The 19,177-nt window shown below is 40.2% G+C and overlaps 2 protein-coding genes across 5 annotated transcripts in view; one reads left to right on the forward strand and one right to left on the reverse strand.

Moving 5' to 3' along the window:
• ARHGEF6 (Rac/Cdc42 guanine nucleotide exchange factor 6) overlaps positions 1–13,064 on the reverse strand; it is a 110,641-nt gene extending 97,577 nt beyond the window's left edge. Inside the window, exons 1-2 of one of the 4 annotated variants that reach the window (XM_082377862.1) lie at positions 9,795–13,064; positions 8,560–8,643 (exon numbers count right to left, since the gene is read on the reverse strand). In XM_082377862.1, the coding sequence (XP_082233988.1) occupies positions 8,560–8,643; positions 9,795–9,959 (249 nt within the window). In that variant the 5' untranslated portion in view covers positions 9,960–13,064. The remainder of the gene's footprint in view (positions 1–8,559; positions 8,644–9,794) is intronic. The other 3 variants (XM_082377856.1, XM_082377855.1, XM_082377857.1) reach the window with 3 other exon arrangements.
• The window catches only part of VGLL1 (vestigial like family member 1), a 569,192-nt gene that overhangs the window by 238,643 nt on the left and 311,372 nt on the right, over positions 1–19,177 (forward strand). The gene's annotated exons all lie outside the window — the stretch shown is intronic.

Here is a 19,177-nt window from a genome sequence, read left to right on the forward strand (position 1 = left end):
TGATCAGAGCAGCCCCTGGGAAATGGCAGATCGTCCATCCCACAGGCCCCACTTTGGGGAGGGCGCCCCTGCTGTTCCAGTGACAAGGCAGATGGGGTGACTCACGGAGACAGGAGGCAGTGAGCAGGTGGGGGCAGAGAAAAAGCCATACTGATACCAGCTGATGAGAGAGAAAGAGAGAAGGAGGGAGAAAGAGAGACAGAAGCACTAACTGAGCCTCATATACATTCAACGATATCCTTCATGAACAAAACATCTTTTTTACAAAGTAGGGTTGGCCCAGGAGCAGAATAGGAGATGGTAGGGTATCCCTGGCAATGTGCGGGTCATAAGGGTGGCAGGTGACAAAGCAGAAGTACCTGTTGCGGATGAGGCAGGGAGAAAGGCTGGCCGAAAGGAAAACCAGAGGACTAGAGCTGAGACAGACCAGTCCTTCCCGGGGCTGTAGCCAGGACCATGCAGTCAGAGAGGTAGCACCCTGGCCACTCTCAAATGATTGCAAGAACTGTATCTGTCCCTGATTCCCGCCAAGTTCAAAGGCAGAACAAAGACAAAACTAGCATTGCTAGGACAGTGTTGTCAAGGGGCTTCCTGGTCACATTAGCGACACTCTACCTAGATATGAGGATTCTTCCATATGTTCTGGAAGATTTTCTCTTGAGGCCTGAGTGTCCTCCCTGCCCTCTCCATTCTGTAAATAAATAAGAAAGATGTATTTGGCTTGCAGAAAAGGAAATACAAATGAACTATAAAGGCATGAGAGATATCCAAACTCACTAGGAATCATGAAAGTCAAATTATAGCAATAAATGAAATACCATTTTCACCCAACGTTTTAGCAAACACTGAAGATAAATAATATCCAGGGCCACCAGGGACATGAAGAAGAAGGCACTTTCTACACTATTGGTAAGAGTATAACTTCAGCATCTTTGTAGAGGAATTTGAGAGTATCAAATTTTCACACAGTAATTCCATTTCTATGAAGAAAGATGCGTCAAGAATAATGACAGATGCGCACAATTCTCTATGTGCATATACAACATGATCCATTGGTATTTATCCCAGGAATGCAAGATTGATTTAACAGATGAAAATTAATCAGTGTAATACAACATATCAGTATAATAAAGGACAAAATCAGTGGTCATCTTAACAGATGCAGAAAAAGCATTTGACAAAATCTGGCACCCTTTCGTGATAAAAACACTCAAAACCTAGGAATAGAAGGGAACACCTTCAACCTGATAAAGAGCATTGAAAACCCACAACTGTCATGATACTTAATGGTGAAAGATTGAAAGCTTCCCCCTAAGGTCAAAAACAAGACTAGGGTGTCCACTCTCATCACTTCCATTCAACACTGTATAGAAGGTTTCAGCCAGGCATATTAGTCAAGAAATGAAATAAAAGGCATCCAGATTGGAAAGGAAGAAGCAAAAGTATCTCTGTGCACAGATGACATGATCTTGTACAAGAAAACCACACGGAATCCAATAAACTATTAGAACTAATGAACAAGTTAAAGTTGAAGGACACAAGATCAATATACAAAAATCAACTGTATTTCTATGCACTTGCAATGAACAACCCAAATATGAAATTAAGAAAAATATTCTATTTGTAGTAGTATCAAAAGGAATAAAATACTTTGGAATAAATTGGACCAAGGAGGTATAAGGTGTGTACACTGAAAATTACAAAACATTGTTGAATGAAATTTTAAAGACCTAAATCAACGGAAAGACATCCTGTGTTTATGGATCAGAAGACTTAATATTGTTCAGATGGCAATATTCCCCAAAGTAATATACAGACTGAACACCATCCTTATTAAAATTCCAGCTGGCTTTTTTGCAGAAATGGACAGACTTATCCTAAAATCTATATGGGCACACAAGGGATCCAGAATAGCCAAAATTATTTTGAAAATGAAGAACAACGTTGGAGGGCTCATGCTTTCTTATTTGAAAACTTACTACACAGCTACATTAAGCAATTCAGTGGGGGAAAGAATAGTCTTTTCAACAAATGGTGTTGAGACAACTGGATATCCACATGTAAAAGAATGAATTTGGACACCTATCTCACACCATACACAAAAACTAACTAAAAATGGATCAAAGAACTAAATGTAAGAGCGAAAACTTGAACACTCTTAGACGAAAATGTAGGAGTAAATCTTCATGACCTTGCACCAGGCAATGGTTTCTTAGCTATGTTACCCAAAACACAAGCAACAAAAGAAAAAAATATGAATTTAACTTCATCAAAATTTTAAAACTTCGTGTTTCAAAAGATACTATTATCAAAATACCAATGGCATTTTTCACAGAACTAGAACAAATAATTTTAAAATTTGTGTGGAAACACAAAAGACCCCAAATAGCCCAAAAAATCTTGAGAAAGAAGAACAGAGCTGGAGGAATTATGCTCCCTGACTTCAGACTATACTACAAAGCTACAGTAATCAAAAGAGTATGGTACTAGCACAAAAACAGACGCATTGATCAACAGAATAGAGAGCCCAGAAATAAACCCACACACTTATGGTCAATTAATCAATGACAAAGGCAGCAAGAATATACAATGGAGAAAAGACAGTCTCTTCAATAAGTGGTGCTGGGAAAACTGGACAGCTACTTGTAAAAGAATGAAATTAGCACATTCTCTAACACCATACACAAAAATAAACTCAAAATGGATTAAAGGTTGGATACTATAACACGCCTAGAGGAAAACATAGGCAGAACACTCTTGGACATAAATCACAGCAATATTTTTTTGGAGCCATCTCCTAAAGCAAAGGAAATAAAAACAAAAATAAACAAATGGGACCTAATCAAACTTAAAAGCTTTTGTACAGCAAAGGAAACCATTGACAAAAAGAAAAGACAACCTACTGAATGGGAGAAAATATTTGCAAATGATATGACCAATAAGGAGTTAATATCCAACATATATAAACAGCTCATACAACTCAACATCGAAAAAACAGACAACCAAATTAAAAAATAGGCAGAAGACCTGAATAGACATTTTTCCAAAGAGGAAATGCAGATGGCCAACAGGCACATGAAAAGATGCTCAACATCGTGCTAATCATCAGGGAAATGCAAATCAAAACCACAATGAGATATCACCTCACACCTGTCAGAAGGGCTATCACGAAAAAGAACACAGATAACAAATGTTGGGGAGGATGTGGAGAAAAGGGAACCCTCCTACACTGTTGGTGGGAATATAAATTGGTGCAGGGCTTCCCTGATGGTGCAGTGGTTAAGAATCCGCCTGCCAATGCAGGGGACACGGGTTCGAGCCCTGGTCTGGGAAGATCCCACATGCCGCGGAGCAACTAAGCCCGTGCGCCACAACTACAGAGCCTGCGTGCCACAACTACTGAAGTCCACGTGCCCTAGAGCCTGTGCTCCACAACAAGAGAAGCCACCACAATGAGAAACCCGCGCACCACAACAAAGAATAGCCCCCGCTCGCCGCAAGTAAAGCCCGTGTGCAGCAACAAAGACCCAATGCAGCCAATAAATAAATTTAAAATAAATAAACAAATAAACAAATAAATAAATTGGTGCAGTCACTGTGGAAAACAGTATGGAGGTTTCTCAAAGATAGAGTTTTGTAGAAATGTAGAAAATGTAGAAAACATTATATATTAGGTTTGTAGATTAGGTTTGTAGGTTTGTATATTAGGTGTATGTTAGGTTTGTAGGTTTGTATATTAGGTTTGTAGGTTTGTAGAAATGTAGAAAACAGTATGGAGGTTTCTCTAAAAATAGAACTACCATGTGACCCAGCAATTCCACTCCTGGGTATATAACCAAAAAAAGCAAAAACACGAATTCGAAAAGATACATGCACCCCAATGTTCATAGCAGCATTGTTTACAATTGCCAAGGTATGGAAGCAACCTAAGTGTCCATCAACAGATGAATGGATAAAGAATATGTGATATATTATACACACACACACACACACACACACACACACACACAATGGAATACCGCTCAGCCATAAAAAAGATGAAAATTTTGACATTTGCAGCAACATGGATGGACTTGGCATTATGCTAAGTGAAATAAGTCAGACAGAGAAAGACAAATACTGTATGATATCACTTATATGTGGAATCTAAAAAATACAACAAACTAGTGAATAAAACCCCAAAAAAGCAGACTCACAGATACAGAGAACAAACTAGTGGTTGCCTGTGGGGAGAGGGATGGTGGGAGGGGCAATATAGGGGTAGAGGGGAAAAAAAGGGGTTATTATGGGATTATATGAAATCATGTGTGTGAAACTTTTGAAAATTGTAAAGCACTATAGAATTTAAAGGATTTTTCATTCAATAAAAAATAATTTTAAAAAATTAAATTAAATTTTAAAAAAAGAAAAAGAGGAAATATTAGAAAAAAACAGAGAAAGAGAGAGAAACTATCAAAGTCTGGGAGATGCTTCAGAGATACCTTTGTCTCCCAGGTGTCTCAGCAGACTTCCCTGACCAGTTGCTAGCTGTGTGATCCCCTAGAGACCCTAGGACACTGTAGCCATATGAGAACACAAAGATGGAGGTCACTTGCAGAGGCCAACTGGCCACCCAGAGGGTCAGAAGGCAGCAGCTCTTTCATGTGGTCACTGTGCCCCACAGCCAACACTCAAATTGTCAGTGTTCTGCTGCATCTCCAGCTTCATTTTTCTACATTTCCAAGTTGACCATTTCAAGCTGCCACTCTTTTTTTATATAAATAATAGTGTGTTCTTGGCAATAATCAAGCCCTGCTCTTCTTGCTTTTCATACATTAACAGTTTTATAGCATCAACAAAAAAGTATTCAGCATGCCCTATACTAGGCACTGTCTGAGAGATACTCTATCTAAAGTGACAAGATACGGAAACAATCTAAATGCCCATCAGTGGGTGAATGGATAAAAAAAGATGTGGCATATACACACAATGGACTGTTATTCAGCCATGAGAAAGGAGGATATTCTGCCATTTGCGACAACAAGGATAGACCTGGAGCACATTATGCTAAGTGAGATAAGTCAGACAGAGAAAGAAAAATACTGTATGGTCTCATTATATGTGGAATCTAAAAAAGTCAAACATAAAAAAACGGAGAGTCAAATGGTGGTTACCAAGGGGTGGGGGTAAGGTATGAAAAGTGACGCTGTTTAAGGGTACCAACTTGCAACGAGTAGCAAATATGCCGTAGTGCTCTAATGCCCACTGTAGTGAACACAGAGAACAATATTATACTATACTTAGGTGATGTGAGCTACAACGGCAGTCATATTACAATATATAAATCTATCAAAGTAACACAGCATACACCTTAAATTTACACCATGTTGTATGTCAAATATATTCAATTTTAAAGTAATTAATTTTTTTTTTTTTAAATTTTTATTATTTATTTATTATGTTTATTTCTGGCTGTGTTGGGTCCTCGTTTCTGCGTGAGGGCTTTCTCCAGTTGCGGCGAGCGGGGGCCACTCCTCATCGCGGTGCGCGGGCCTGTCACTATCGCGGCCTCTCTTGTTGCGGAGCAGAGGCTCCAGACGCTCAGGCTCAGCAGTTGTGGCTCACGGGCCCAGTTGCTCCGCGGCATGTGGGATCCTCCCAGACCAGGGCTCGAACCCGTGTCCCCCGCACCGGCAGGCAGACTCTCAACCACTGTGCCATCAGGGAAGCCCAAAGTAATTAATTTTTTTAAGTTTGCAAATATTTATGTTGAGGTCTGTCTCCCTAGCTACTTGGGAGCTTGAGACTGGATGGTCAGTATTCTTGGCTGCTTGGGTACACCCCAGCTTGGCTCTCAGTCTCATTCCTTACGTGCTGATTTTATTAGGCTTCCCTCAGGGTTCTAGGAGCGCCTCGGTATGGCTGCTATACACCCCTTACAGACATAATTTTGCTTTTTTTTTTTTTACAGGCATAATTTTGTGTACAACACTACCTAGTAATAACAGTGTGAGCAGCTATTATGCATGTCTTATGTGCAGTGACATATGAAGTGTGTCTTAACTGCATTATTTTATTTGATCTTTAAAACAATCCTATGCAGTAGATATTACTAATGTCTCCATTACACAGATGAGGAAACTGGAGCAGAAAGAGGCCAAGTAACTTTTCCCAGAGTCACACAGTCAGAGCCAAGACTCTGACACAAGTCTGTCACACTAGAGAAGGTATGTGCTTAACCATGCCAGATATTGCCTCCTTACAATATTCATCTGATGCTCAGGCCAGCCTGAATTATCAAAAAGAAATCAAAATATGCCTGGTGACTTTCATGTAAGAAATGAAAATCATGTTATACTTTTTTAGAAAGATTTGTATCCAAAGTGGCTAAAAATTAATGGAGTAAGCATTAGTTATCAGAAGAATCCACTTATGTGAAATGACTCATTCTCCAACAATGCCAGACCCAGGAGGTGTTCCTTTTTTTTTTTTTTAATTTATTTATTTATTTATTTTTGACTGCTTTGGGTCTTCATTGCTATGCACGGGCTTTCTCTAGTTGCAGCGAGCGGGGGCTACTCTTCGTTGCAGTGCGCGGGCTTCTCATTGCAATGGCTTCTCTTGTTGCGGAGCACGGGCTTCAGTAGTTGTGGCTCATGGGCTCAGTAGTTGTGGCTCGCGGGCTCTAGAGCGCAGACTCAGTAGTTGTGGCACACGGGCTTAGTTTCTCCACGGCATGTGGGATCTTCCTGGACCAGGGCTCGAACCCGTGTCCCTTGCATTGGCAGGTGGATTCTTAACCACTGCACCACCTGGGAAGTCCCCCAGGAGGTGTTTCTGTATCATCTAGTATTCTTAGAACCACAAAGAAGCTCGGTATACCTTCTGGCAGCTTCAGAGTGCATAAATCACTGGCAACCTCACCATGTTTTTATTTATCAAATAAAAAAGAAAATACCATGATCTGCTCATAGCAGACATGATTCCATAAGGGATATAGAGTAGGTTACACCTACCTCAAAAGCCATACACACTCATGTGCTCATTCACACACACACACACACACACACACACACACACACAGAGTGCTAAAATTTGGCAATAGGGAAATCTGGAATAAAATATTCAGAGACAAGCATAGCTTGATGCTATGGCTAACTTTAGGAAAAATTCTGAAGGAAGCAAAGTTTATCTGGGGCAAAGGTACTTGTACTACTACTACTAATAGCTAACACTTGGAGAAGACTTACTACGTACCACGCACTCTTCCGGGACACAAATTCATTGAAATCTCACACCAATCCTATGAGACAGGAGCTGCTATTCTTCCCATTTTACAGGTGGGGAGACTGAGGCAGAGAGGCATAGTAAAGTAACATGCCGAACGTCATAAACTTACTAGTGGGAGAAAACTGAGATTTGAACCTGAGCAGTCTAATGTCCGAATCCAGGCTCAAACCACTACTAATACTTCTCCACAAGTAATACTACTAATGCACATCTACACTTCTTATGTCCTTGATCCTGTGCTGAGCACTCTACATACATTACTTCACAGATCTTTGGAGGTTGGAGGTCTTAGCTCTAAATTATTATGCAGTATCTCATTTGATCCTTACCACAACCCCCGTAAGGTAGCTATTAGTGTGTCCATTTTACAGATAGAAACACTGAGGCACAGAGACATTAAATAATTTGACACATAGGCAAAAGTATCACCTCCTTTTCAGCAACACCCCCTATACTTACTGTAAGGATCCACATAACATAAAAGAATGCAACGTAATTTAATTTACAATTTCTACCTCAGGGCCAGGTTCTTTCAAGGCCTCTGTTCTAAAGTGTTAGTGGGAAAAAGTGACAATAAGCTTTCCAGTCTTCCCAACTCAGGGGGATTACAGTAACCCTCTGCAGCAGCCAGTGGCCTGCTTTGGGCTCCACTTAAGTAGGGACTCACACCATACAAGCTCTGGCACCGGAAGCCTGCTTTCAGGGCTTGGGTGCTGTTTTTTAAAGGTAACATATTTTGGTTTTGTTTTTTGTTTTGTTTTTAATTGAAGTATAGTTGCTTTACAATGTTGTGTTAATTTCTGCTGTACAGCAAAGTGATTCAGTTATACATATACATACATTCTTTTTTATATTCTTTTCCATTTGGTTTATCACAGGATATGGAATATAGTTCTCTGTGCTATACAGCAGGATAAAAGGTACCATATTTTGCTCTTTTTTTCTTTTTCTTTTCTTTTGTTTTTTGGTGGCATGCAGGATCTTAGTTCCCTGACCAAGGATCGAACCCTTTCTCCCTGCAGGGGAAGTGCAGAGTCTCAACAACTGGACCACCAGGGAAGTCCAGAAGGTACATATTTTGAATTTTTATTTTGTTTTGTTTTGGAATTGGTTTCTGGAAAGGACAAACTAGCAAGCCACGACTGGGGACCACCGATCTTAACCATGGTTTCCATAAAATGCTTCCTCTGTTTCACAGTGAAAATAAACCAAGTACTTTTACTACAACACCATCTTCATTAGCAGAGTGAAAAACGATGACCACGAGGAAGGCAACCTGGGTGGGCTTACCTCCACTTGAAGGGCTGCACATCCTTTCAGGAAGTCATTGATGTTGTTGGTGCAGTCAGCTTCAGTTTGGGGCTCCAGACAGTACTAGGGAAACACAGTCAAATGTCACTTGGAGACTGTCATCACATGCGGGTCACATCATTGCATCATTCACTGATAAGTAGATAAGGTAGGCTTTTTAAGGCGGGGCCAACGTTGCTGTCAGTCCAGGAAGAGAAATTAACCACTGAAGGAAGCGATGCAAAAATCTAAACGGTCGGTCTTGTTTCAAATGTCACCAATCCCTCAGTCCCAAGCCGTCTCTACTTACAAACTTTTTCTCATGCTTTCTGCCAAAGCGTAGTGATAGCAAATTAGAGAGACCCTGAAAGTTTTTTGATCCTGGTTCCTGCTTTCAACCTATTACCACCCTCCGTCCTCCTCATGATAATTTATTAAAAAGTATATTTTCCCCTTCACTGTTCTCTACATTTGATCACATTTCGCAACATTTTCCCACCATTTTATCACTGTTTTTCAAGTTTGAGAAATTATAAGCAAAAGAACTGTACTCAACATCACATTCCCTGCTGACCTTAAGAAAATAATAGTAGGGCTCCACCTTTAAACTTACTTAAAGTGCCCACTGTTTTAATCACATCCTCCTGACCATGGGTTTCCAACATTCACAATTTTGGATTTTTAAAAGAGAGTAAGGTTAGTTTCACTTTGAACACACGTTGCATTTGAAACGTATATTTGGTTTCCATTGTTTTAACAGAACGTGTTGTAACATTTTGGATTATTTCTCCAGGTTGCTAAATAGCCTTTCTTTCTTTCAATGGATATTTTATTTCTTGGTGAAGAAAATCTACACTGAATTTAGTCATACCGTCAATAGGCACCATCTGTATCTGTTATTAATCATCCCATTTTTCCTCAGACTCATATGTACCCCAAGTTCAAAACATGTCCTCAGTACACAAGGAGGTACAACATGCATCTCTATGACAGAGCAAGCTCCTTGTCCCTGGCACCAGCGGTGTAACAGGTTTTTACTGTACTAATCTTCGGTGGCCAATTACTAAAGGATAACATTTCATTTTCCAACTACAAAAACAGAAAGAAAGTCGAAGTCTTAGAAAGAGATTAAAGTAGGAGCGTCCCGTGACCCAGGCAATCGAAAATCTCCAGAGTGACATTATTGCTGCTCTCTGGTGGTAAGCAACCCCAAAGATACTGCAAATTTCCCTTACCTTTTCTATAGAGCCAGGCCTAAGTCTGTTGATCAGTTTGCATAGCACTGCCCCATTTTTCAGCGAGGACTTCAAGAACTCCTCCGGATCACAGATGGTCTTTTTGGGGGAATCTAATACTCCCAAAGATATAAGCCATGTCACGATGCGTTCTTCTGGATTCATTACTGAGGACTGTACACTCCGAACAGCTCTCTGGGGCAGCTGCAAGGACTAAGCCACATCCGCGATTGCATCTGCTGTTGTCTTCCTTTTTATGAGTTCTCTTCTCGTGCTTGCAGCGCAAAGCTCTGAAAGAACTTTTCTTAGACAACGGTGGAAGCCACTCCAGTTATGGGATTTGAAAACCACAGAGCTCACACTCAAAGATGTGGAAATAGAATGAATGGGGGGGGAAAAAGTCCTGGATAACACTGGGTTTCTTTTTCAAAATCTGCAAAACAAATTCATTGGGATTAAAAAAGAAGAAGAAATACATACACACACACACACACACACACACACACACACACACACACACAAAAACCAACGGGTGCAAGAAGCTGTAAAGGAAGGAAGTGAGGAGGACGCGGGGAGGGAGGAGAGAGAAGGAAGTGAGCGCTCTGGGAAAACGGAGGTGAGCCAGCACTTCAGGGGACCTTAGAAATGAGATACTCATGGGCCAGTCTGGGAAAAAGCTGTCAATATATAGTCTAGCCCCAGTGAAAATCTGGTTTCTGACAAGAGGAAGATGCCAACTGGCTCTTAGGTCAGACAGATCTGAGCCTCGTGGGGAGCTGTGCTGGCAAAACAGGGCTCAAAGAAGGTAGGCTGGGAAATTCTTCCAAGAAATGGCCACATGTCCTCATACTGTCTCACCGAGATGATATGTCACAATCATGCCTTGCAAAACATGTTGAGTTGCACGGTGACAACATGCCAAGCAGAGGAAGATTGTGCCTGCTGTCAGCCATCACTGTGTATAAGCACAAGCTAGAAGAATGGCATTTTACTTTGCAGCCAAAAAGCTATGTTGAGGGAAATAGACTAAGGATAACATCTGACATCCTGTTTACTTGCATTCTTGAGTGATTCTTTTTCTGGACCTGGTTCCACTACACAATCCAGCTGCAGTACCCTTAGCAAAGGCTCAGACACAGTCACATCAACGGGTAAAAAGCACTTGAAAACAGAGCTTTTGAGAACAAAAGAACACTTGTCCTCTGTCTACACTACAGTCTGGAAAGTTGATGTTTTCCCAACAAGAAACACTGCCTTAAAAATACTGCTCTGGGAAAAAACTGGTCTATAACAAGAGGTCTGAACTATTCTTAAACATCTTCATAACCAGTTGAAATAGTCATATTATTGGGAAATGTATGATAAGGCCGACAGTATAGCCTCATCTGGGCAAATGCGTGGCACCCAGCATCACCACCCTCTCCTAGCGCATGGGATCCTGCTAAGCTTCAGAATCTTTTCAACACAGTTTTAGGCATCTACTACCGAATAACCAGCTTAGATAATCCTGCTGCCTGTTTTCAAGGCTTCCCCTTCTTACCCTGTAGTAACACTTACCAGACTTTACTATTATCACTTATCGATCTGTCTCCTCCACCAGAATGTACCCTCCCCTAGAGGAGGGGTCTTGTCTGCCTTAATGAACACTGTCCCCAGCAGAGTGCCTGGTACACGGTAGATGTTTTAATGGCTTAAAACCAACATGTTTTCCTTGTTAATGATTTTTATACTTTTACTGAGATATAATTGACATAGTGAATTGCACATATTTAAGATGTATGATTTAATGAATTTTGACATATGTATACATCCCGTGATACAATCACACACACACAGACAATTCAGATAAATCTTTCCATCATCCCCAAAAAGTGTTCTTGTGCCCTTTCAACCCCATCTTCCCTCCCTTCCCCCAAAATCCCAGACAACGAACAATCCCCTTTCAATCCCTATAGATTAGTTTGCATTTTCTAGAACCTTATATAAATGGATGCATACAGTATGGAACTTTCTTTTGTCTGGCTTCTTGCACTTAACATCATCACTCTGAGATTCATTCATGTTGTTGTGTCTATCAATAGTTCTACAAGAAAGATTTGACCTCCAAATATTTGGTTTGATATAATTATATTTATGAACAAAATAAGTATAGTCAATCAGAAGTTATAATTGACTCTTGACCCATGACCAAATGTATGTAATGGAAATAAAACCAAAATCCATGTGTTGATCAATAAAATTCTTAAATCTGACCTGCTTAAACATATTTTGATATGCCATTTGGCCAGTTTTCATGACTGCTCATCAGAATTGTACTCTATAGACAAACAAATCTGGCAGTATTATTGAGGTATCACTTATATTTTTTGGTGAAGAACAAAACCTGAGTAATTTCAGGAACCCAGTCCAGTCCAAAATAGCCTTGAGCCCACTGGGGTCATCAGGGTGAAAATCTGCCTCATTTTAGACACTGGCTATAGCAAATTACTGTAAATAATAATCAGAAAGGCAACTCCACCTCCTCAAGGCAGAAGAAACAGTTCTGCTAGTATAAAGATTGGAAGTTAGGGTTGGTATGGTCAAATGTCAAGAAAGCAAGGCATTCCAGGACAGTAGCAAGCATAGGGGTGAAATGACTAACCATGGAACACAGGGAAATGGAAAGGAGTTGATGAACTGGGGGAACAGAGTTGGGGGTTGAAAGACTGGAGATCACAGTGGCACAAAGCACAGGCTTTACACAAGGGTGTGAAAAAATAAAGTAAAATAAAACAAAATAAAATACTATGCAAAAGTTACCTTGTCAAGATTGGAAGAAGAGAATGGCAGAAGTAAAGGTGGAATAAATGTATCCTGGACTTGCATGAAATTGCATCCGTGGCTCATTTAATTCAATAAGAAGCCTAAGTTTTCTCTTCCACTGTATGAACATGTCTATCCATTTTGATGAGCAGCATTACCTGCTCTCCTTCTGCTATACAGAAATCTACCAAACGTTTTATCTAAGCACACAACATAATACCAAATATGAAATCGATTTCATAGTAACCTTAAAAGGCAGACATTGAACTTTGTGAAAAGATGTTTTAAGTCCAAGTTTTATGAACTGGACTGTAATTTTGAATTTCTATAATCTTGGTATTGTATTCCAGTAATATTGCCCAGATTGGTTAAAAGGTGACCAGTATGGGGATTTCCCTGGTGGCGCAGTGGTTAAGAATCCGCCTGCCAATGCAGGGGACACGGGTTCGATCCCTGGTCCAGGAAGATCCCACATGCCGTGGAGCAACTCAGCCCGTGAGCCACAACTACTGAGCCCACACACCACAACTACTGAAGTCCACGTGCCTGGAGCCTGTGCTCCGCAACAAGAGAAGCCACCACAGTGAGAAGCCTGCGCACTGCAACAAAGAGTAGCTCCCACTCGCCGCAACTAGAGAAACCCACGTGCAGCAACGAAGAGCCAACGCAGACAAAATTAAAAAAAAAAAAAGGTGACGAGTATGTGCTCTATTTTGCAAACTGTATTTTTTGCAGATTTTTTCAAGTTAAAATTATACATTGCTATCACCCAAAATAAAGTGGAACATAAATTATGAGCATATTTTTTAAAAAGAGCAAAGGTCTGTGGTTCTACTTCAGATCCTTAGTACCACACACCCTGGGCCACTGAACCTCCCTCCTCATTGGCTTTCCCACCTCCATCCTCTCATCCTAATGAACTCTCTGGCAGAGCACAGTTTGGTTGATTTTCCAAAGCGCCTGTTTAATAGTGTAATATTCCTGCTCAAAAACTAAGGCTCTCCACCACCTAAAACCATGATTTACAAACGACAACGTACAAAATAATCACCTCTTGCGAGGGAGGGAGGAGAAAGGCATGACAGTGGAACCTGAGCCAAAATCGCTAATATTATATTAAAAATAAAAAGACCTACAGGAAATAAGGCAAACGTTAACATTTGTTAAAAGTGATTTCTGGGTACACTGGAACCTATTATATTACTTTCTTTACTTTTCTGTATTTGGAATATTCATAATTGATTTTTTAAAATTTTAAATCTCCTGGGGCACTTGTTAAAAAGATTTGGGGGCTCAGTTCTCTAATACCCTAGTTGAGAAGATACACAATGAGAGAAAGGAATCTATATTATTAAAGTATCCCCTTGATTCTGAGGCAGGTGGACCAAGGTCACACTTGGAGGAACAAGTTGGTTTATAACCTTACACTCCACCAAAATTTCTGCCAACACCTGGGTCATTTCAATATTCACAAGAACAACAATACAACATCAGGACCGCTCAGTTTCTTGACCTCCTGTACCTGTAATTGATATAGTACCTCTCAGCCCCTCTCTATGCTGTGAAAATGGATCTGGGGCCTTTCAGTATATTTTCCCTTGCCAGCTGGTGCGATATGAAGTTTTATCAGTAGATGGTGGTGGAAAGACCTGGCAGGAAGAAGGGGTTTTAATTGCTGTGTCCTGTGTGCTCCCCCCATGGGCTCCTGACGAGACCACCCCCTTTCCTAGTGTTTGGCTTCTGTGCACTGGCTTCCTCAATGCACAGCGGGGAGCAGCTTCCCCTGGCACCACCCTTGGGTGGCTCTGTAGCAAAGTGTCTCTGCTGAGACACCTCCCCTGTGAACGGGAAACATCTTAGAGAGGCACATTTTCAGCAAGTTCCAGAGGGTGGACGTCCAGCAAGTTCCACTGACTCAGCACCACAGGCGACTCCTCTAACAAGGCCTGGACATCAGCTGTACACGGAAAGAGGGGTTATCACCGCTCTATGGGTAGTGACTATTATATATTGTTTTTATATTGTCAGCTATTGTATATTATAACTGGTATTCCTAGAGTTCCCTTTAATTCTTACTAGCCAATCTCTTATTATCCAATCCCCTATTATTGTTAATAATTCTTGATGTTAAACTTTTCCTCTTAACAGCCCCCTGTGGTTTCTCTGTCCTGATTGGACCCAGACTAACATGCGTCATCATCTTCGGTGAACACACCTCCACTTTAGCCAATCACTTGCAAGGTCACACCCTGTACTTGGTCATCGCATAAACTTCTCTGCCTCCTGAATCATGAATTCAAACACTACATTTTCTAACCACAAGCTACTGTCTTTCCAGCTTGTTTATTCAGTTACTCCCACTACGATTAATCCCCAGCGTCATAGGGATCCTCAAAGCGTGGTTTTCCAAGATGATTATACAAATCTGCATTCCCACGAAGCAGGGTCTGATTTCCCATTGCTCCATATCATAGCTAACACTCCATATTATAGACTTTTAAATTTTTTATTTTATTTTCGTGGGTGTGAAATTTACTTTTGTATGATTGCTAGTAAGGTTGAGCATTTTTTCTTTCTTCTTTTCTTTTTTTTGGCCGCTCCGCACAGCTTGTGGGATCTTAGTTCCCCGACCAGAAGCACAGAGCCCTAACCACTGGACCGGCAGGGAATTCCCGAGCATTTTTTCATATGTTGATTGGCCGCACATATTTCCTCTTCTGTGAAATCTTTGCTCATTTCTATTGCCCACTTTTTACTAGGTTGTTTGTCTTTTTGTTATTGATTCATAAAATTTGTCATACCAGGAATCCCCTGGCCGCCCAGTGGTTGGGACTCCATGCTTTCACTGCGGAGGTGGGTGTGTGTGAGGGGGTCCGTGTTTGTTCCCCAGTAGGGGACCTAAGATCCCACAAGTCACAGGGTGCAGCCAAAAAAAAAAAACTTTGTCATACCCTATGGATACTAAACCAATGTCAGTTATTTGTGTTTGCAAATATCTTCTTGTACTCCTGTCTTTCGTTCTATAGTATATTTTAGGAAACAGAGGTTCTTGATTTTTTTAAATAAGATACTTTAGCTCACCCTCATGTAAAACAAATGCAGAATTTGGCAGTCCAAGGCTAGCATGCAACTTCCTAGGCATCAGAGACCCAGGGTTCTACTCTCTAGTTACTTCACCATTTTTAGCTTCCCACCTCATAGTTCAAAATGACTCTTTGCATGAACTTGGATTAGGCAATGGTTTCTTAAATATCACGCCAAGGCCACAAGCAACAAAAGAAAAGAATAGATAAATTGGTCTTTATCAACACTAGAAATTTTTGTGCTTCAAAGGACACCATCAAGAAAGTGAAAAGACAACTCACATAATGGGAGAAAATATTTGCAAACCATATATCTGACTAGGGACTTATATCCAGAATATATAAAGAACTCATAACTCAATAACAAAAAGACATCTAAAAATGGGAAAATTATCTGAATAGACATTTCTCCAAAGAAGATATACAAATAGCTAATAAGCACGAGAAAGGATGCTCAACATCATTAGCGTTTCCAGAAATGCAAATCAAAACCACAATGAGATTCCACTTCACACCCATTAGGATGGCTATGATCAAAAAGACAGACAATAACAAGTGTTGATGAGGATGTGGAGAAATTGGAGCCCTCATACACTGCTGGTGGGAATGTCAAATGGCGCAGCTGCTGTGGAAAACAGTTTTGCAGCGACTCAGAATGTTAACATAGTTATCATATGGGCCAGCAATTTCACTCCAAGAGAAATGAAAACATGTCCACATAAGAACATGTACACAAAGACACATAGCAGTATTATTCATAATAGCCAAAAAGTAAAAACAACTCAAATATCCAGTTGAATATTATTCAGTCTATATAAAGGAATGAAGTACTGACACATGCTACAGCATGGATGAACCTTGAAAACATATGCTAAGTTAAAGAAGCCAGTCACAAAATATCATATATTATATGATCTCACTTATATGAAATGTTCAGAATAGGCAAATCCACAGAGATAGAAAGTAGAACTGCAGTTGCCTAGGACCAGGGTGAGAGTTGAGGGGAAATAGGGATTGACTGCCAATGGATATGAGGGGGATTTGGCGGGGGTGGGGGAGTAAAGAAAATATTCTAAAATTGATTTGGTGATGGTTGCACAACTCTGTAAATATACTAAAAGCCATTGAATTGTACACTTTAAATAGGTAAATTATACACTATCTTAATTATGTCTCAACAAAACTGTTATTTTTAAAAGGGCCATTGTGGTACTTTCCTGGTGGTCCAGTGGTTAGGACTCCATACTCTCACTGCCGAGGGCCCGGGTCAGTCCCTGGTCAGGGAAGTAACATCCCACAAGCCTCGAGCTGTGGCCAAAAATAAATAAAAAATAAATAAATAAAATAAAAAGGCAATTGTGATGAGCAAAAAAAAAAAAAAAAAAAAAACGACGACTGTTTGGGCTCTAGCCATCATGTCTGCATTCCAGCCAGGAAGTCAGGATGGGGGACTAAAAATGAAACTCCTCCCTCCCCACATACAGTTTATTAGGCAAAATTTATAACATGCTGAAAGATTGAAAGAATATGATGATCTCCTTTGTCCCCACCATCTAGATTTAATCACTGGTAACATTCTGCCATATTTCACTTGCCTATATAGGTGCAGTGGCTATATTTTTTTAAATAAACTATTAAATAAGTTGCAGACATCCTATCACTTCACCCTAAATACTTCAGCATGCCTCTCCTCAAATTAAGGACATTTTCAACATAACCAAAGATCTATTATCACAATTAAGAAAGTTAACAATAATTCACTAATGCCATCCAATTTTCAGTTCATATTAAGACTTCGCCGGGACTCCCTTGGTGGTCCAGTGGTTAAGACATCACCTTCCAATGCAGTGGGTGCAGGTTCGATCCCTGGTCAGGGAGGTAAGATCCCACATGCCTCACGGCCAAAAAACCAAAACATAAAAACAGAAGCAATATTGTAATAAATTCAATAAAGACTTAAAAAAAAAAAGACTTTCCCATTTATCCCTAAAAATGTATTTCGGAGCTTTTTTTTTCAAAGCAGCATCCAATCAAGTTGCCCCTACTCATGTCATAGAACTGAATTTGCTTCTAGGCAAAAATCTGAGTGACCATAGGGTTCGTCCCCATTTGTTTCCCTTCTCTTGGGATCAAAGTCCTGTGCTGCCTGTTGTCTCAATTTCTGGAAAGAGTTGTTTCATATATTCTGACTAGTTTTCTAGTTGTTTATATTGGGAGGACAAGTCCATACCACATAATCCTTCATGGGTAGAAGCAGAAGTTGGCTTAGTCTACTTTTAATTACAACTTCTACATCATACAACAAATGAGACCTAATATAGTTTGTTCTTGTTAATTTATAAGGGCTCTTTAGATATTAAAGATATTAACCTTTTGATATATATGTTTTAAATTGTTTCTTAGTTAGTATTTGCCTTTTAAATTTTATTAATTTCTTAGCAATTACTATATAGAAGTTTTAAATTTTGTATATAATTAAATATACCAATCTTTCCCTTTATGATGTACACCTTTTATATCATGCCTAAAGTTCTCCCTCAAGGTCACTTTAGAAATTTATCCTAGAGAAATAATGACAAGTTCGGAAGACAATAAAATCACAATCTACAGAACAACAACAAAAACAAAAAATTAAGAAATTAGGCCTCATCAAAATTAAGAACTTTCGGGATTTCCCTGGTGGCGCAGTGGTTAAGAATCGGCCTGCCAATGCAGGGGACACGGGTTCGATCCCTGGTCCGGGAAGATCCCACATGCCACAGAGCACCTAAGCCTGTGCACCATAACTACTGAGCCTGTGCTCTGGAGCCCACGAGCCACAGCTACTGAGCCCACATGCCACAACTACTGAAGACCGGGCGCCTAGAGCCCGTGCTCCGCAACAAGAGAAGCCACTGCAATGAGAAGCCCGCGCACCACAGCAAAGAGTAACCCCGCTCACCGCAACTAGAGAAAGCCAGCACGCAGCAACAAAGACCCAACACAGCCAAAAATAAATAATAAGTAAATAAATAAATAAAATTAAGGACATTTGCTCTTTGAAAGCCCATTTGAAGAGGATGAAAAGACAAGCTACAGACTGGGAGACACTATTGCAAACCACAGATCTGATAAAGATCTACTATCTAGAATACATTTTAAAACTCTCAGAACTCAACAGTAAAAAATAAACAATCCAATAGAAAATGGGCAAAAGACATGAACAGATAGTTCATGAAACAGGATATGTGGATGGCAAATAAACACATGAAAAGATGTTCAATATCACTAGCTACTAGGGAAATGCAAATTAAAACCACAGTGAGATCTCACTACACACATATCAGAAGAGCTAAAATAAAAAACAGTGACAACGCCAAATGCTGCTAAGGATGCAGAGAAACTGGATCACTCCTACATCACTGGTGGGAATGTAAAGTGTTACAGCCACTCTGGAAAAGTAGTTTTTAGTTTCTTAAAAAACTAAACATGCACTTGCCATATAACTCAGCAATTACA

The sequence above is a fragment of the Balaenoptera borealis genome (genome assembly GCF_965194805.1).
Source record: "Balaenoptera borealis genome assembly, chromosome: X".
Lineage (NCBI taxonomy): Eukaryota > Metazoa > Chordata > Mammalia > Artiodactyla > Balaenopteridae > Balaenoptera > Balaenoptera borealis.